This window comes from Trachurus japonicus, chromosome 18 (assembly GCF_045865225.1).
Source record: "Trachurus japonicus isolate A0001 chromosome 18, Traja_1.0".
Classification (NCBI taxonomy): Eukaryota; Metazoa; Chordata; class Actinopteri; order Carangiformes; family Carangidae; genus Trachurus; species Trachurus japonicus.
The window spans coordinates 30,186,555-30,207,826 of record NC_140924.1 but is presented as its reverse complement, the minus strand read 5'-3'; the positions used below and the strand labels follow the sequence as shown (position 1 = coordinate 30,207,826).

The following is a 21,272-nucleotide window of genomic DNA, read 5'->3' as shown; positions in this document are numbered from 1 at the left end:
TCTTGAACTTTTATGTTAGCAGTATAGCTAATGCAAATAAGATTGTTTCCCTGCTTCCACAGGAAGCTTCAGTATCAGACAATTCTGATCTTTATTAGATTTGCATATAGAAGAAACTTGGCCTCCTAAACACTGCAATATTAACCTGTCTATAGGTTTTAACAGCTGTTAACCTGTTAGCTTTAGACTCACTTTGTTAGCATGATATCTGGTTGTTGGCTGTGGCCATTTTTAGTACAGCCATGAGGGGTTGTTTTGTATCTTTCTCAGCAACAAAGTCAGTAAGTCTATTTCACAAAATGCCAAACAGTTCCTTTAGTGTGACCTTGTGCCTTTCAGCCTTCTTTCATTAAAGCTACTCTTGACTTTAATCCTATTGGATGTTTGCAACTTGTTGCTGCAGCATCCTGCAGACATGTTTCACTGTTGCTGTGTTGGAGTTTTTTTTACCTTCACATTGCTATCACAGTTGGGGAAGATGTGAAACAGGCATACTTACAGGAGGTCCTGAAAAGAGAAAGGAAAAAATACATGGTTAGTGTGTTTTCAATCAGTGATCAAACAGAGTCAGATCATCAATGTTCCACTGAAACCACATATCCAAATAAGTCAGATGGGAAAGCAGACTCTTGCTGAGAATCATTTTCTTGGGAAGGAACATTTCACAAAGATACATCTCTTCCATGATGTATTCGCCGACCGCGCCAAAGAGGCAGACACTGTTTTCAGTAACCCACTCTTTGCACCTATGGTAAAGAACAAAAGCATTGATTCCTATCTATTTTCCATGCACATGGACCAATAATGGCCACCAGGCCTGACCATCACGTTCTACATTTCTAAGTGGCTCTAATTTCACAACTACAAGGGGTTGAGCGCTTGTTAAAAATTCCCCCCACGTTTTTGTGAGGTGACACTCGTCTTTTTCCCAATTACTGCAGCTCAAAGGACTGTGTGCCAATGTATTTCAGGGCTCCCCAGAACCCTGCAAATCATTTTAGGTCTTTAGGTTCTTATTAAAAAGGTACCCAGCTGCTTTAACCCTGAAAAAGGCTGGCTTTTTTTCCTCTTTACAAGTCCTATGTCCTTGAACTCTTCTTCTTCATGACCAGGGGAAAGTGCAAATCGCTCCTGCAGCTGGGGCATATAAGGAGCCACATTGAGGCTCGCTGGGCTGCACTTCTGTAGCATTGTTTTATGGATCACTGAGTTACAGTAGACCACTTAGCTTTTAATAAACCTGCTCCACTGTGTATTTTTTCTCGGTAGAACATTTTCAACTAACAACGACGGAAAAAATCAAAGAAATAATGTGAGAAAAACATAAAATATATGTTGCATTTAATAGGCACCCCAATGGTTTACAGTAGGGGTTGTTTCTATACATTAGACCAAATATTGAATATGATGCACGTGAAAATAGTAAATGCATAACATACATAGGGTTAGGGTTAAATCATCCATCCTCAAAGCTCCAGCATCATTCACTCAGGTTTCACTTTCTCCTCCAACACTTCTATTCATTTCCTCCCCGATTTTTCACCCTCCCACTTTGAGTGTAAAGGTGAGTGTGCTTCCTGCTGCAGGTATTGTACTCTACAAAGCATGATAATGACGAGAGTTGTTATAACCCTCTACGATGACATAAAGGTTACACAGCTGCGATGGGCCTCTCAAAGACATTTTTTTTGTCCCAAGATGACTCATTGTGAGGAGAAGCTGCTCTGCTTCATACGTGAATCTGATGCATCACTGAGGGGAAATCGCTCACGCTCCTCATTTTGAGGCATCAATTCCTCCTTTTGTGAACGCAGGTACATGAGTAACAAGAACTGGTTATTCACATGAGGAAAATATGGGAGGAAAACTTCTAACACTTTCCAGCAGTGACCACCTGCTAGAACAGTCTGGGACTGTGGCTTTCATTGCTTTTTCATCCTAAACAGTCATGCCACATTTTTCCTTTCCATATGTTACCGGTAAACAAACAAGAGATCCTAATGAAGTATCCCATTCATTTTTAACGCATAGGTAAATATCAGCGTGTCTTTTTCCTATTTGTTCTCTCCTGCAGTTGCAGCCAAGTCTGGCCCAGAGCTTCCTTTTGCCTTTGTAGACAAGTAAACCCTGAAACACCTCCCCACGAATTTGTGGGAACCTTGCAGCGGCGGCTTAGTTACTTTTGGTTAAAGCAAATCATGAATTAAATATGCTTCCCTTCAACAACCACCAGTGTTGAGGACTTAAAAGAGGGAAATTAGATTTGCAGAAGGCTTACAGTGCAGAACGCAGCTTGCCTGTGCTTGTCAAGGACTGAATTTTTCTCTTGAATTTTTTCCCCCTCCTCCTGTGGAGTGGGTACACAGAGTTTGACAATGGTTTCCAATATTGCAGCACAGTGCCATTGTACTTATTTGTTTTGAACACCTCTGTGAGCTTCACACGGAATATTGCTCCACTTTATGTTCATCAACATATCAAAACTGTACATGTGGCAGAAACTACTGAGCTATAACTGCATGCTAATATGCAGAATCACTTTAAGAGTGTTCAAACTGTCAAAGTCTTCCATTGCATTCTCTGTGCAAGCACTTCTAAAGCATTGCTTATACTGTCATTTAAAAGCCAGGGATATTTATTTTTTTTGCAGAAGCTGCACATAACAAGTTAACATGCTGATAAAAAGCTGCAGGGAACACTGCTACGGTCTCTCTGAACAGGCAGTGTTTCAGGTTGGCAAATTTGAGCCAAATCTGTCTGATCTGACAACTCTTCAGCCAAGTTTAGTCTGTAATTTGAAGCTAATCTATTGTATAGAACGCTGAGGCCTGTTGTTGTGATTGCTTCCTATTGTTTCCCATTGATAGACCACCGTGCCACTCCAGTCCAGACACTGAGGGTGGGGAAGATCGTACGCATGCTTCCGATTGACTTTTCGAGAGGAAGCCACTCACATTCCCTCCCCGAGCGGAGAATGGATAAACTGTCTTTGCACAATGGTGCTATGTGAAATCCTCTGGTGACACTGTGGATGTTTGCTGGAAAGTAAAGCGCCGCATAAACAAAGCCTGTGGCGGTATTTCAGATGAGCAGCCAACCAGAACATTGGACTGTTGTCCATCTGTCATTTGATTTCTCTCTTCTTTTTTTCATTTTCTCTGGCTTACAAGTGAGACGCTGGATCAATTTGGTGTTATGTAAGAGAGAGGAGAGCCACACCGCACTGATACATGACTCAGACAAGATCAGAAATTAATTTGGGCAAAATCAAAGACTACAGACATGATACAATCTGTGATACTCAAATGATGTCAGTTGATTCCTGTGACTTTAAAAAGCAGCGAGTGGATCTGGTGGTAAAACCAGCTGTGTTCTCTGCCCCCCCTCACAGACACAGTGTTTGTTTCTCAGGCTGTGAAACCAAACCGCTCCCTCATTGCTCTGCCTCACTTCAAATTGGGACCTTGCTTTGCCCTGTCTCTCTAATTTCTTTTTACAAGGGCAGTACTTTTGTTCCGAAGCGCTGGCTGTGCTCTGCTGCACTGCGCTCTCAGCACAGGAACGCGGCCACACTCCAGAGCCCATTATCACTTTCACTATCAGGTGAGCCGGAGTGTGTGTGGATGCAGCTCCCTGCCAAGTACATCTTCTCACTGTGAATTCAATTTGTGGCGACACTTTCCGTCTGTGGGAGTGTCACCGCACAACATGTCCTTTTCCTAGATACTCCAGGCCTCGGCACGGGCCAAGTCTGTTGAGTCAGCTCGAGTCTGTGTGTGTGTGTGTGTGTGGGAGGAGGGCAGACAGATGGGAGATCGTGAATGCATTAAGACAACTTGTTGCTGAATTTGGTCGAGGCCAATAAGCGTGGGTTATTTTACATATACCGAAGCTGAACGTAACGACATAATGTTCGTCTCAAAGTTCAGACACGGACGTCATCACCTTCGACAAGTTTTGGGCATCACCGTTAGTTTCTCAAACGGCGCTGTCTCCAAGTCTGACTGTGAAAATCGAGTGTTTCTATAGCGACTGACACTGAAACACCGAAAACCACCAGGCCACAAATTACACATCTATAACCTATTTTGGCCTCCAAAGATATACAGTGTACTTTTACATGATTGTAAGTGCAGTACGATTTGCTGATGTCCTACTGAATTATTCCTTAAACGTTTCTGGATCGAGACTACAGCGATCTTTGACCACACACACACACACACACACACACACACACACACACACACACACACACACACACACACACACACACACACACACACACACACACACACACACACACACACACACACACACACACACACACACACACACACACTCATAGACACACACACAAACAAACAGACACACAAATGTACACACCAGGTTCTCCATTGCGGCCTCTTCTTCCTCGCTTTCCCGGAGGTCCTGCAAGAGAGAATATAATACATATCTTCAGTAATTTAATTGTCCTTCTGTTTGTATAAGTTTTGAATTCTTCAAGGGTTTTCACAGTCAAACCACCCAACGGGAGGATTAGGGAGAGCTGCTGAAAAATAATAGATTTGGACTTCAAACATTTCAGAATCTCGAGGTTCATTAAGCATTGCAGCTCTATTTAGACATCAGCCGAGGTGAAAAAGGGAAACACAAACAAAAGCGCTCTCCATCCTGTCATCGCCGTCTCTCCGTTTTTAATTTGTGTAATTTGTTTATCTTCTTGTTTATCTCGATGTGCTTTCCTGTTTGCCATTTTCCTGCCAGCACCGTCAATCCTCCCAGGCTCAGCTGGAGGAGTGAAACAATTACACGCTTTGTCAGGTTTTACGTGTTGAAGACTTGACTGGGTTGTATTGTATGCAGGTAAAAAACAAAAAAGAAAGAAAGAAAGAAAAAATCTTTGTAAATTGGGGGCATCTATCCCAAAATGACCTCCTCCTCCTCCTCCTCCAAGCAATACATGCTGTTTTCCTGAGGTTGGCAGCTGGAAACAAATTTTCAGGCATTGGCATTTTGTTTGCTCTCTGCTCAAAAAAACTGGTTGCATTCACAGTTTATCCGCAGGGTGAGGCTACGACTTCTAGACTGGCTGGAAATTAAAAGCTGAGCTCTTATAACACGGTCCCACAGCAGCATACGGGCATGCTCCACCTCTAAGGAGGACTTGTCAACTTGCACTGGAATAATAATATCTAAAGAGGAAAATTGCACTTTCTACCGACATAAAAAGGAGCTGTCAGTATCAAAGAGACTGGAAGTCAATGGAAACAGGAGGAACAAGCTTCCCAGAAAATATCCAGATCCAATTTCAGGCAGCAAAAACACTGTGAAGAGTTATTATGCAAATCATTTTGAAATCTCTTTTGACCCCTATGCTGCCAAATAAAAGCACTTTGTCATCATGTTAGGGGGTTCAAGATAATTACGGAAATGTAATGGGGCTGGTGAAAGATTTTCAACAGACTGCACGCATCAACAGTAATTGCCGGGGTGTCAAAAGTTGTTTCAAGGGATGACATCGTGACACTGGGCTTTTGTCAGCAGCTAAAAAACAGGACTGAAAATACAAACCAAGCAGATTAATTACTAGTCGAAATAACCTGACCTAACCTCCTGCCCCCGCCTGTACCAAAACCTCCTTTTAAATTTCAGCATGTTCTTCTAATCCACTGTGCTTTCCGTGTTTGCTGGCCTTTCTCTAGCTGTGTGCCTCTATAAGAAAGGGAAATAAAAGCAGAAAAGGCCAATCTCTTTTACGCAGCGTCGGGCTGATTTATGATCCTCCAGATGTGTTACTGGGGTGCAAAATGCGGGATTATGTTGCACAACTCTTTGTATGATGCTTAGTCCTCAATTTGATCCCACTGTTTGGCTCTCCTTCAGCTTCCAACCCCGCTCCCTCTGGACGGGTTCCAGGATAATGTCAGGCGCTGCCAGCGAAGGGTCCCGGCTCAGTTTAAAGTATGTAACCACAGGTGGAGTTTGACTCTCCCTTTACTATGGCTCGCATCTACCCGGGCTTCTCCATAGGTTTGTTTTCTAAGGTTTTAAAAGAAACAGACGGGGGTTTACTGCACTTGGCAGTCCCTTCATTATTGCTCACTTTGAAAATGACACTTGACACCTTTGAGAGGAATATTTTGTACGTCGAAACAACATCCTCCTGATTTCGGTGGTATATTTTTGACAGCTGCTGAGAAAACTCTCCCCACATGGGGGTTGCTGGTCCAGACAAAATACCCTACATCATTTTCAGCTATCATCTGGATTCACAATATTCATCACAAAGTTTTTCATTCTGATTATAGCCTGTAAGGAGAGACTCTCTTACAACCCGACTGCACCGGTAACACTGGAAAAAAAAGACAAAACAAAAGCCAACAAAAACTTTATGACATCTCAGTTTGTGAAACACAAATGAAAGAATAACTTTTGAAAGTCCATCAGGACCAGTCAAAATAGGTTTACAGATGTTTTTGTAATGAATTAAGACAAAAAAGTGACCAAGTATTGTAAGACCTGCAGGCTATAAATGAAATGAATAGGACTCAAACTTAGTTCTGAGGATCTTTAGCTGCCTGTCAAAGGAGAAAACATGATTCCTGCTCAGAAACATTGTATTGGCCTGGTGTTTTCTCTCAGCGTCCCAAGAAGGGTCATGGAACAGCGGTTTCAGGGAAAAAAATACAGCGTGGAATTTCATGATAAGGGTCAACAGCTACGAACAATCTGTTGAAACCTTTTCAACCTTTTCACAGAGTCTGACTCTTAAAGCGAAATAAATCAAAAATGGACTTGATGTTCATTCAAAGATTTTGGTCAGACAACATAAAATGGACCCTGCGGTGATGTGTATTGTGTTTTCAAAGTCTGATATTTTTTTGGCTTTTTCTGTTTTAGAAAATAAACAGCCGGAAGCCATTTTTATAATGCAGGACCACAAAGAAAAAGGCATCACTGTAAGTGCTTGGCTTTATTATTAGCCTCCTGCTGGGGTGCAGCTCTAGGGATGGTGATGTTGGTCTGTCAGTTGGTTGGTCCCCTACTTTGGTCCAGACTCAAATATCTCTACAATTATCGGGTGGATCGCCAAGAAATTTTGAGAAGCCATTCAAGGCTCCCAGACTATGTAGCTCATCAAACCCTTGACTTTTCTCTTAGCTCCCCAAAAGAAATACATTTTTGTTACATGTCTTAAAGAGTGGAAAATAAAATTCCCATTAGCCTCTCAGAAGATGTTAGACTCTTAACAATACTCACTTTGGGCAGACATTAGATCTTAATTGGAAATATTGGCTTCACGTTGAAAACCAACATTGATAAACATTGTCCAGTTGTTAACAGAAGATATTTTTAGATCACCATAGCTCAACACTAGCTTGTTGATACTTATTGGCATTAAGATGTATAGGAGAAGTTTTGGTTACTTCAAAACAACTTAAAAACATCAACATGGCAAATTGACCATAGCATTCTCCTGGAACTGAATTTTGTCAATGACATTAGCATGCTATCATCACTGTAGCATGTAGAGAAGGTGTTTGCAATCCGCTCAAAGCGCAGTCATATCTATAGAGCTGAATGACTGGCCACAATAGCAAGTAGTTAAAAATACAGTCATAAGTTCACTTTAAGACACTCACTATTGTTATATTTCAACATTTGAACACTGATCATGTTAAATGACAGCTGCATGTTGCTGAGCTAGGATGCATTAAACTCTGGAGTTAATAGGAAAGTTACAGTAACAGGGATGTACAGTACACTTGGGTGCAACTGCAGCCAAAGTTAGAAATGAACTGCACATATGGACTATGAGACAGTGTCAAATATCACAACTCTTTGCTAACTGAGGTTTTGACCAGTGAAGATGAGAGACTGTCACACCAGTCATCTCACCACTGGTTGAGGTCATTCATATGGAGAGCAGTCATTTTCTCCTTCTTTTTTTCTTGAAATTGTCACATAAAAGTTGACACACTGCTCAAACTCAAAGAATCATACAAACTCTCAGAAATTGTCACTGCATCTTTAAATGTGATGGTAATAGGTTGTGACATGAATGGCACCAAGTTAGCTGTAAGAGCAGCAGGAAACCATCAGCACAACGCTTTCAAGTCTCAAAATTTATTCATTTTCTTCTTTTTCAGGAATAGTCAAACAACATGAGATTTTTACAATCCCACAGAATGTTTTTGGTCCAAAATACATAGTAGTAGTCATTTTAATGCTATTTGGCACCAAAGAATCCCATGTAATTGGCAGTATTGTGAAACATGCTGTTCTAAGGCACGGCTATATTGTTTTTGAATACTTTTGCTCATGTTCTTCATTACAACATCATTTCAAAGTTACGCTTTGCTTGACATAATAAACTTCTTGTTTATACTTGAGGCATTTGAGACAAAATTGCATTTTACCTCTATCCATCATCCATAAAATATTGATTGGCCCAGGACAGTTAACACCACTGCACCTCTCTATTTCTCTCTTTCCCTCAAATCAATCAGTTTTAAGTAAACCAACCCTGGCCAGACTCATTTACAATACCAGCATTGTTTCAGAGCTTGATATACATAATCAGACCACTCAAGCCTCTGTCTAAGTAATGCAGCTATTCCTTAGAATAAAAGTCAGACTTGTGCCAAAAATAGCAAACTGGGTACCAGCTCCAACCTCTAAAGTAAATCAGGTTTGAAGAGAACTGGCTTTAGGCTTCTCAGCCCAACTGGACCTTTTTGAGCGAATAAATTCAGATGTTATGAGAGTAGTTTGCATTTCCAATGTTGAAATGTTATCAATTGAAACATAAAACATTTTCTATTATTATTATTCTCAGAAATACTTTTGCTGTGTTCTTTGTGGAAATTAAATCAAATGATCAGAAGAAGACAGAAAAATCTACTTTTGTTTGTTGTGGACTAACGATTTAAATATGTCAGTGGCGTCTATTGAAGGAGACTGTGTCGCAGTCTGCGGATCATGGGAACAAAATAAAAAATCTCACATTTTCAAAGTAAGAACAGCTGCCTTTAGAAATGCTGCCCTTTCTAATGACCATACAACAAACACCTCCTTCTTGAGATCAACTGTCTGCCAAGCATAAAAGAGATTCATGTTTGATTCATTCATCTACACATTTTCCACGGTTCATTTTGAAGCTATTTTTCTCCTTTGAACTGTAAACAACCAGCCTATTTCACGGATGCCAAAAAGTGCTGCCGACCTGTCTGTTTATATATGAGTCATAAAAATACAATGTCCTGCATGAATGTTTGGGAGAAATGTCATGGCTGTCCATTGTGCCCACTGCCAATGTTTTCAGATGCTAACGTGAAATTGCTGCGCCCGTGTTTGGTTCCGTTATGGCACATTTTACACCGAGGTAAGAAGGTTCATCTGAGGCAAAAAAAAAAAAAATCTGAGTGATTTGGTTCTTAAAATATTCTGCAGCCAATTTGGAGCAGGTTGAATTGAGCTAATGAGTTCAAAATGTAGAGTAATATAGTCCAAAGGTCATTTAAGCTGTTTACCTAAAGAAAACTGAAACACACTTGGCCTTACAGCTGTGCATTATCTTTTTAATAACCATCAACAACAATATTAAGATACATGTGTTTGATATCATCCATCTGCCTGACAGCGTCTGAATTAAATGATTATCTGTGAAACATACTGGGCATCTCAAGGAGGCTCCAACTTGTTTGTGAACTTGGATCTCGGCCTTTAGTTGAATGATGTTCAGAATATTATTTTTTTAAAAACTGTTGATCAATGTCTTTGCAAGCTTTCCAAGGATTTGGGAAGATTTAGTCACAACAGACTTTAATAAAGTCAATTTAATCCCTCAACATGGATGGATAAATTTATTAAACCTGGCAGGACTTGGGTATCCAGGTCAACGGAACTAAGGCTGCACAAAAGCTGGCTTTCTACTGTACAATCATTTGTTACTTTACAAGTACATTTTTGTGGAAACTTCTGGCAAAGAGGACAATCGCTCTGATCCAAGATCCTTATTACTCTGCATGACAATGAATAAATCAATGCATAAAATGCTAATTCATGGAACACTGAGTCCACTGTCCAAAGGAAAAAATGGAAATGGAGCCACGATCTTACAATCAGCCTCATCCCTGAATGTCACTGTTCTCTCTCCCTTGGACGTGTGTTGTTGTCAAAATATGAATTACAATGTCAAACAGCTAACACTAGTACAACCAGTAGGATATAAACACTTCCATAGAAGTAAGTGGAGAAAATAAACTATACATAATATATCAGTATAGGCTGCTATGAAACATCAAGTCTGGGACTTTACCTCCCTGGAGAAGGTAAATTACTCGGTGTACAATCCTGGCAGAAAGCAAAGAGGATCACTTTGCAAGTAATTTGTCTCCCATAGTTCACTGTTTTTTTTTTCAGACATACCCAATAGTCCTTCATACTACAATATATATATAGGCAAAATAATATATATTCTTATCAATTAGAAGTTTCTCATCCAGAGAGAAAAGCACTCACACCATTTAATTAGCTCCTTAAACTAATCTTTTGAGAACCCATGAGCAAATTACGCATTTTAAATTTACATTGTCCTTGTTTCATAATTTAAGCCCAACATCTCATAACAATTTCATCCTATCTACTATTATTTGTTTCATCATTTATTCATTACTTTAAGCTTCATACACAGTGCAAATTCATATCTTTTATTGATTAGTAGAGCTATGCCACAATCTCTCTACATGCCGCCAAGCAATTTCAGACACACCTGCTGGGGTACAAATATACCCCTGTTTGGAAGTTACTAGAGAAGAAGTGGTAGTAGAATATTATCTCTGTATGCACTAAAAATGCAGTCAGTCCACGTTTAACTTGTATAGTATAAGGACAGCTACTGCTCTGACCTCTAATGTCTTTGAAATGAACTTAAACTTTAAAATAACCTGCATCTGTGTGTGATCAGCACAAAGACCCAATTGAACTCTCTGGAAGTCGAATGGATAAGAGTCCCTACAACAAGACGGAGGGGTTTCAGGTCTTCAGACTCCTCTTGAGGTCATCTGTGTTGGGCATTTGAGAAAAACAGGAAAGTCCCTCTTAGCGGCGGCTCCGGAAGGGTTGCCCTTGTAGTAGCCCACTTCGACTGCCTTCTTAACTACTTTTACTAATCCCTCAACTTCCTCAGACCCTTATGATTTAAGAGAGATGTGGAGACAGAGAGCAGAACAAAGAGTTTGTTCTCAAACAGGAACTTGACCCTATTAAGCAGCATGTGCTTATTTACCATAAGAAAAGCACACAGTCTGTTTAATTGCTGTCACAACTTTGGATGAGGTCAAGTATAGGTTGTCGTGATTCTGACAAAAGTACAAAAGTTGCACTGAAACACATGAACTTCAACACGAGAGGATTTTTTTTTTTCTAAAAACAAACTTGAGATGAAGGTTAGCTTTGCTTGTGTCAATACAAGTTCAACTCTTGGGAAATTAGAGGCAAGTTTCCAAATGCTTGCAATCTGATACAGCTTGGTTAGCATGTAATGCTAAGCTATTTCAAAGGGCAACCCTGCTATCAAGCTTGTTTAACAGCAGTGGTATTTCAACTGCCTTTAAATAAGAGCCGTGCTGTTTGGACGATTTTTCTTACAAGTCAAAAATAAGATGTGGATTGTAATTCAGATGAGGCTGATACCTTGTTAAGCTGTTTAAAGAGTGCTAAGAGAGCTACGCTGCTTGCATATGGCATTTAGTCCACTTGTCTATGTTGCCACAGAGGGTTTTGGTAGCAAGTAATAAAAACACCAAATTCTGCAGATAAATTTGGGGGTCTATTTTAAGACCCCCAAGACTCACATTTGAATCCCAAACCAACCAAGAATAACATCGTTCTAAAGGATATTTCACATTAATCCTTGATCTTGTGGCGTATATCTTCATTATGCTGATTTCCAACTGCACTTAACTGCAATGCAACCATTTCCTGAATAAATATGATGATTACAGCCATTTCCTAAATAATTCTTTGCAATTATATTTAATCTGTTGCCCAGAAAAGAGACCATTGTGCCTGATTTTTACATTTAGTCATTGTTTTGTTGTGTTTTCAAGAGTGCTCTTTTTTTTTTGCCACCACATAAAATCATGCAGTGTATTCTCCGTGCTGCTCGTATTCATACACACACACACACACACACCCCATTCATCCAGTTTAAATGTTGATTTTCTATTTAGTGAATCAAATGTAACAGGCTCTGACAAAATTCCACACGTTTTTTAAAGGCCATCTTTGTATTTCTCTTTAATAAGTGTATTGTTATATGTAGACAGACGTGTGTTTACACTGCTACTCCAGAGAGTATGATTAGTTAGCTGGAAATTTGCAGTTTGATTTGTACAACAGCTGTAAAGCAAGACATCTCGCTGATTAGGGGCTGAATTAAATCTAACCAACAGTCATGAGAGGTAATGAACAGTGACGCCTGCTCCACAAAAGTCTAATGAAACTCAGTTCTGCAGTTTTCAATTACAAGGCATCATCAAATCACGGCTCTGATATACTCACAACCCTGTGCTTGGTGTTGTTATCATTATGTTAAAGTTAAAGCTAATTCACAGAACCAACAGGACACTTGTTAATGTCAGATAGTCCCAAGACATCGCCCAACAGGAATCTGAAACTAATTACATGAAACAACATTCATTATCATGCAGAAGGCAGCGACTGATTAAAAAAAAAAGTTAATGATGCATAGTTTCTGCGAATGTCTCTGTGTCTCTGTACTCTCAGTAGTGGTCATAGGATGTTGTTATCAACTTGAAATGAATTCATTTCTCCACCCATCCCTGATGAAAACTGCAATTTGGTGTGTGGGTGTGTTGGTCGAGTCCTGTTTGTCCAGATGCCAGTTATCAGTTCATTAAACCACCAGTCAATCCATTAGGATGCGAGGAATTTGTCTGTTGCTGCAGGCTCCATTAACACTGCGTCAGGCAGATTGGAACTAGTATTAAAAATGCATCTTTCTCTCCCTGCACCACCAGAATTAAGTAGACTCGCCCAGTGCAGAGTACATTTTACACTTTCCTCATTGATTAAGAAGCTACATTCCCATTTTTAATACCTAAACAAATATGCCAACATACACAGTTACAGGGATTTAAAATCATTATAAAGCAAGCAGCTTTTTTTCCTCATCCTTTGTCAAACAAACACACACACACACACTTACACAATCGTGGAAGACAAATGACATGAATACGACTGTGCCTGGCAGGCATGCACAGATCATCTATGCTTTTGCTCCGGTTCAGTGTCAAGGCTGGAACGCTACTGAGGAGGAAGCAGGGCCTTTGAGAGAGTCTTTTCATCACCTTCAGAGATCAATGTGTTTTCCTCTGGCAACAGGCTGAGTGCCGGGATATTTGAGACCCAGCCCGTGCACTGCACACTGCAATTATCCTCCCCGCAGTACTGACTGCGGTCAAGATGGAAGCAGAACACACTCCCTGATGAGGGGAGGTCAGTAATAAGCCAATCGATTGGCCAAGTCCCATCACTTTATGCTGCAAGTTAAATTGGCACCGGCGGCCATCCTGACGGCTCTATCAGGAGGCTTCACCGTAGAGACAGTTCTGGTGATATAACCTACACTTGCATGCAAGGGGGAGTTACCTCTGGGTAACTTTATTATCGTTAACTGGGAAATTGAGAAAAAGTTTAATGTCTCGAAAATGAAAAAACAAAAAAAACAAAAAACGGAAATTCTAGGATGAGCCCAGCTTGGCTTGGCCAGGCTGAGGTGTAATCCACAGTGGAAATTAATGGTTTCTTTTGAGTGTTAACCAAGCTATATCTTGGCATACGCTCCCCTGCATGCACAGCGGATGAGGAATCCACCGGATAAATAAAACCAAATTTAACTGTCATGACAAAGTGTCCGTCGACAGCCAGCAGTCTCATCACCTTGCACTGAACTGTGTCGTCTTCCACCTGCGCTCCAAGAGAACCGCTCCGTGCTGGGAGCTTGCTGACGCAGGCAGCCACTGCAACACCAGCAACTAGTCTGGTATGAAGAACTAAAGATCTAGAACACAGGTTTTGATTAGCAAGGAACGGTAGTACATACTAAAAGCCGATATTGACCAGGAGTTGATTAACCCACTCAGCATATGCACGAGGAAGGAAAGCAACCTCACAAACATTGATTAGCCACAGCTACTGATTTAAGTTTCTGACCCGCGTTCGCTGGTAGACGGTCGATACCTCTAATTAGAGCACAGGAGGCCGAGTTGCAGACGCCAGCGAATAAACATACAGTGTGCTAAATGTAGTAGTTACTACAAAGACAAAGTGATTTGATCAGTCAGGCTGACGGATGAGCACTGAAAAACTCAGGGACACATGAACGCATCGGGGAATGGCTCCAGATCAGCCAGAGGATGCTTTTGAGGCTTACCAGGGGTGTGTTGGTGAACACTGCACCGTGCATACTGATGGCCACATGCGTAGCATCACATAGACCTGTGAGTGTGTGTGTGTGTGTGTGTGTGTGTGTGTGTGTGTGTGTGTGTGTGTGTGTGTGTGTGTGTGTGTGTGTGTGTGTGTGTGTGTGTGCCTTCTGTGTGTGTGGAGTGCTTGAGCTGCTGAAATAGTCGCAGGAACATTTCTGGTCATTGGAAGAAAGTGTCCAGCGGGATGCCAGAAGGCAAATGGGACATACAGTGCATGATTGGCATCAAATGATCCCTCTCTTGTTCAAGTTCAAATGAAATACTTTATCTGTGTTTAAGACTTCTGTGGCTATTGGATGTCACATTGAAATCATGTGTAACCCTATACCTGCTGCTAACGCATGACATGACTGCTGGCTGACCTTATCAACGCCAGCGATGTGCGAGCCAGTGCTGTGTGGATGGATTTAGAGACACGGGGCTGTATAATGGGGACCATGGGGCCTCAAACTGCTCAAGGACAGTTATCACTGCAGCCCCTCGACGAAGATGGACTCACTGGAAAAGAGCCAAATGTACTTGAGAGAAAAATGTTATTACAACAGGTTATTTTAATCCCACAGTTTTAATAGACCCTCTCCACCTGAATAACCATCAACTGATACAGTTCATGCAGCAAACTTATCAAAATCTTCATATTTGTATTATATTTGGTTGTTCTTTGGGATTATGCAGAGCAAAGATTATCTATTTAGTGAGCGTGACTGCTCAAAGCGTCATGTAAATTCATAAAGGCTGTATTTTTTCCCTATATAATTACAAACCATATGCTTTGTTGCTCTACTCTGCATACTGTTTGTGTTGCAATGATCTGTTGTGCGGATTGTGATCCCTGGTGTTTGATTTAATCAAAAAAAAAAAAATTAAGCTGTTAAAGCGCCTCTTCACCTAAATCACAGAAAAATAAACAAACCCTTTTTTTCTTTTTTTTAAACTCAGCTCTGGAGGTACGTAACCATGCAGATAGTTTTGCCTTTATTGGCTTTGAGATTTCTGCCTCCAGTCTAATATGATGAAGGTTAAAAGAATTCATTTTTCAAATACTCAGAGCAGCAGACTGTTTCTTTACAAGAAACCTGCTCCAGTGAAAACTGTTCACAGAGTAACTAGGATATTCTTACTGGAATATAAGTTGCTCTATTTTTAAAGACACTGAAGATCTATTTTCTTGATCAGCTGCAGTTAAAGCAACAGTTCGGGTGGAGTTTTGGTTTGAGGGGGGCGTGGCTCAGTGGGGAAAGAGATGATATCACAGACAGATTTAGCAACATTAAAAAGGCACCTGTGAGATGCTTCTATTCCAAAACCCCTCCCATGGTATTGACTGGACTTGGTTGTCAACACTTGTCAGTAAATACTGTAGATCCAACTAGATTACAACAACCTCAAACACTAACAAGTCAGCAACATCAGTGACCCATAGAGGTTACCTCCCCTCACATGTCATTCAGACCTAATAAAACCAAGTACTGAATATTGTGCATGCATCGTCAAAAGTCCTAAAATCTGACTTGACTGGTGCAGCAGCTACAGAGAGTCACTTGTTTAGGGAGTGGTGAATGAAGTAAACGAGGAAGTGATTTTCCTGTAATTTGTCTGGACTGACCTTTAATCTAAACTAATGCTGCATCCATCCTTTCACATCAGTCAGCTAACCTGCAGTTTCACTGAGGTTTCCCTCCCCTTTCATCTGCCCTTTACGGTTATTGTTATTTTCCCCCCAGATTCTTTACTGTATTTTCCCCCCGTGGCTCCCAAGGGCTTCACTTTCATTATCTTTCCACTTATCAACCAGCCTTGGTGGTCTAAGGCTGGTGTTTACTTGAGCGTTGCATGACCCATGTTGGATTATTCCTGCAACAGCCTGAGCACGCAAGCGTGACGGGTACAGGCTCTTATGTCATAGATACCCCATCTTGTCAACAGTAAAGGAAAATGTATGATAGAGGGGCTGTGAGGAAGGGGCGAGGAGGAGGCGCTGGGAAGAAGATCTCGTATAGAACAGAGAGTTGAAAGATTTAAGGGCAAAATGGAAAGTCTGGAGTCTTGGGCGAAGTGTTTTTGAATCAGTTGTTGAATTCATTGCTCAAATAAAACTCCTCACTCAGGGCAGATGTTACAGTTGTTACACTCCCAGCAGTATATATTGGACATTAAATGCCAGCTAAGAGATCATTTTTATTTTTTCAGATGAAAAAAAATGAAGACAGACATAATTAAAGCTTGAAAGAATTTTTTGTTATCAAATGAAAACCTCTGCCCACACAAAAAACAAGTGCCAATTTAGGCTCCTGCTGGGCACAGACTGAGGGAAAAAACACTATCCAATTTTCCATTCAGCCCTGCAGCAAAACATAAAATAATGGTGCAGTATGTCGAATCAACTGTGGTGTTATCTGCAAATATAAAGTCCGGTTGGAGAGGTCTGGTCTCAACACACCGGTGGGCTGACAGGCTCAGACAGGAGGCTGATGCTCCGGTCGACAGGTAGGTGTACAATTACCAGATCCAGCATCTGGATATCAGAACTGTCTGCCTCTCACAAAGCTACACAAACATGCGAAGATGGTGGGAGTGCTGGCAGGATGAACACATGTATCACAAATCCCTTAACAAGACCTTGAATAAACTAAAAACATCACAGATGAGCTCTGGGAGAATGCTGAATGCTGCGAGTGTCTCCCAAACCTTCACCGTCCCGAGTGGAAATGAAAATAAAGTGTCATCATCAGGCTGTCAGTCCTATACTCACAGAGTCAGTCATCTCCTAGTTTATTTTCCCAACCCAGGAAAACCCTGTGCAACACTCACAGACACGAGCTGCCTGCCTCCTGTTTCCAAATGTCAGCCCCAGAGCTACTAAATGAAAATGAAACACTCTTATTAGAGATTATTGGTGACCACAAAATATGGTAATCTTGCCACTTGGACTTGCAGTGATGGCTTGTAAGAAAACGTTAAAAAACAGCAAGAATACAGAACATGCAGCTGAAGTGCAGTTTTAAGTGGAAATAAATTAGGGAAAGCCAAAATTCCCTATAAATGAACAAGGCTCTCGTTTTTCTGTCCTCTGTCAATGTTTCCTGCTCAAACCACTGCACCTTCAGTTACTTTTGTGAGCCATTAATTCCTCTTAATGAGGGCAATTTTTTCACAAAGCAATCACAGTTCCTAGCAGGACCTTCCTCCGGAGCTGAGTCATAGCTGCGCACAACAACCTTTATATACACCTTGTTCATTTTTTACTGCAGTACATGGCGTAAAAGCAATTTCACTGCATCCAGTCAGGGGAGCCTTATAAACAGGCATAAAAGTTAATTCACTCTGCGCACCTTGTTTCAAATGAAACATTTATTCAGAAGATTGTTGCACGGAAATCGCACAATAACCTACAAACATTGCTTCTCAAATCTGGAAGGGTTTTCTACTGGAAATTTTCTTGATATCAGACAAACAGTTGTTAGTTTAAATGTTCTTGCCTCTTTTTCTTCTTGGAGAAAAAACTATGGCTATTAAAGAAATAATGTGGAAATATGGTTGGTTCACTTTCTAGCCGAGATTTGGATGTAAAGTGAATGTGAAGCAGCAGCCAGCAGCTGTTTAGCTTAACTTAGCTTAGCATAAGGAAACAGCTGGTCTGGCTCTGTCCTGAGTTTAAATATATCCACCTCCCACAACTTCTACAGCTTAATAGCTACAGCTATGGACTGTTTCTTTGTCGGATGCGGTGACTTCCTGGAGTCTCTTTTGGTTGTACTGGCTTCACCACTCCAGGGAGTCACTGCGCCCGGCCAAGAAATAGTCCAGCGCACAACGCTCTATATGTACAACCACAATTTGTCATATCAAACCAGGACTTCTTGTTCCTCTCCTCTGAGGCAGACACAACAAAGAGCCTGTAGAAAGCATAGCATAAGGCTTTTTATACTACAGCTGTGAGTTTGACATCACCAGAGCAACAAAGGCCCAAAACTGCTGTAAGTAAAACCAACGGCAGAGACCGTGAACCACGGTTTTCATGGTCTGAGAAACATCAAACACAGGCCACACGCCACCATGCAAATGTAATCAAAACATTTGGAGAGCTTAACGTAATATGAGGAAAAGCATTAGTGTAATTGCATTAACCAAAATATTTGGTAAGGAATGAGATTGTTAGATATAGAAGTGATGGCATCAAGCTTGGGTAAAAAAAAAAAATGCAAATCATATGTGACACCTGGGGCTTTCAGGACTCTTTCTGTGATTAACAAAGAAACGCCAGACACGGTAACACAATGCCAGATGAAAAATGACTGGAGGAGATTTTTCACAATCCCTTGAAGTCCCACAGAAAAGACAACAAAGTGTGTTTTGAAAGCGCTCGGGCAAAGCACCTCTGCATCATGTTTCCTCCCCGTGTGTCAGTCAAACTGACCAAGTCAAAGGTCGGAGGAGGGGGAGGGGGAGGGAGGGAGGGGGGCCGAGCCTCTCGGGATCATTTGTAATCCTGACCTGTGGTTTCAGGTGGTGGGATGGCCACAGAGGAGCGGCTGTTGGGGCCCAGCCCGTCATCAGTACACACTGTTCTCATTATGGGTTTGATCCTGGAGGGTTTTTTAAAAAAAAGTTGCAAATACCATCATGCCAACAACTGGCCAGCTGCTCGGCTCCGAGGCACTGGCTGCCTTGAAATAAACATAAATGTATTACATAAGTCTACAGTAATATATGCGTTACATACATATAATATTTATATAAGTAGTTTTATAAATATTTAAGTAAGCCTTCCTATGATGTTACAGGGGTTTGGGGGAAAAGTGATAAAATGCAGGTTTGTGACCTGAAGGCTGTCAGTTTAAATCCCCAGACTGTCTGTGAAAATACAGTATGTGCCGAGAAAATAAATGAGTAACACTCCCCCCTCCCTCACTAACTAATTTCAAAGTTCCCCTGAGCGAAACACTTAACCCCCCGACTGCTCCAGTGGAGCTCCTCGGCCGCCTGATAAAGCACTGTGGTTTCACTGGGCCGCTCACAGGTGAGATCACAAAGCAAACTGCTGCTGTCACCGAGCGAGAAGAAGGAAAAATATATATAACACTTCACCTCGGTGTCAGCCAGAGTCACCTATCTTTACACTGCAGTGACAGCTCCACAATGTGTGGAACTGAGCAGCCGAGCTAAGCATCAAGACTGAAAATAACTGGCATGGCTCAGTCTAACTGTAACAAAACCCTGGTTTTACTAATAAGGCAGTTGCTTATGTCAACGTTTGTGATGTATGGGTTTTCTTTTTCTTTTTTTTCCCTCTTTTGCTCAATTGACCAGGTGCTGGCTGTAGATCTATTTTTACGGGACAGATACAAGAAGGCAAATATGCTTATTTCCCTAAATGTCCAACTATTCCTTTACAGAAACACATGCATGAATTATGATCATGGCGCGTACAGCTACGGTTGCACAGCTCAATGCATCGTCAGAGAAATGTTTAAAGACACCATGAAATAGCATTTCCAAATGTTCAAGTCCCAAACTAATACTTTTCCAGTAAAACATGCCGTTTGGACAGGATGTAGCCTGAGCAGGGGGGGCAAGGTGAAGCATGGTAAACACGGAAAGTGACTCAGATGTTCTGGAAACGAGCCCGCATGGTAGACCTGCATCTTCAAATGCTTCTTTAAGGACGTGGGGTGAAGGAAAGGAGACACTTTGTGTTGAGTCCTGCATGCCGCTGCATCAGGACATGGGAAACCAGCTGAGCTGACTTTCATCCCTTATGGTTTGCTTTAGCCTGAAACAACTGCAACCACTCTGCTAAACTGCAGCATCTGAATGAGCTGGCGATATAAACAGATTTTAACGTTCGGGGCAGGGAGCACCTTATTTGGCACAGGGTCCAGCTGGCAGCCATACCGCACCATCAAAGAGGTTATGAGAAATTTGCAGACGTTTTAAATTAAGCCGGACAATCATCTCCTCTTACATCTCCCTTAATGAGAGAGATTATAGGAGATCAAGCCCGTGAATCTATTCTGCTCCTTCATAAATCATAAGAAGACATGCAAGATTCAATTAGTCCTGCTCGCTTAACCTTAGCAGCACGGAAATTGCACACTAGCCCAAATACCCTGGGCTCCGTATGAGAGGTATTTACAAAAGAGATTTGAGGAGGCCGGCTGTACCAGTAAATGGCAAACAAACTAATAACCATGGCCCAAAAGAAAGGAGTCAAGATGGTTATTAGATAAACAGTGAACAGAACCAGCGGTGGAGTGGAGGATCTTTTGGTTAAATGGCTTATGCGAGGAACCTGGATGCTATTTTCGGGGCCACCCATTTGTTCCAGTCCAAGCCAAAGTACAAAATCCTTCAGCATACAATGCAGCTATTGAGTTCCTGGATGGGGCGGTGATAAAATCTATTCTTATTTAGAGCTCATGTGTGTCCAAGATCGCATTCTGTTATGTATTACCTTCATGGTATAACAAGCTGTCACGAAAACAGCGTATGAAGAAAGACAAAGGCAAATAATTCTTCTACTTAAGCAGCTCTTACACATCATTTTTGATGTTCTGCCTCATTATTTCTTTGTCCAAATGAGTCTTGCATGTCTGCGGAGAGCTGAACATACATGTTGCTGTCACCTTTAACAAAATCTCTGTTTAATCAAACTACAAAGCTTCTGGTCGCTTCATTAAAAGACAGAACTAGGCCAGAGATGATGACATTGAGGAAACTTGAAAAAGAAACTTTCTGGGTGGAGATCAGATTTGG

General features: G+C 41.3%; 1 protein-coding gene across 15 annotated transcripts in view; it reads right to left on the bottom strand.

Moving 5' to 3' along the window:
• Positions 1–21,272, bottom strand: part of col25a1 (collagen type XXV alpha 1 chain) — a 138,721-nt gene that overhangs the window by 56,210 nt on the left and 61,239 nt on the right. For 14 of the 15 annotated variants that reach the window (XM_085760285.1, XM_085760287.1, XM_085760293.1 and 11 more), the window contains exon 3: positions 4,380–4,428. In XM_085760285.1, the coding sequence (XP_085616411.1) occupies positions 4,380–4,428 (49 nt within the window). Of the gene's footprint in view, positions 1–499; positions 508–4,379; positions 4,429–21,272 lie in introns of all 15 variants that reach the window. The other variant, XM_085760294.1, reaches the window with a different exon arrangement.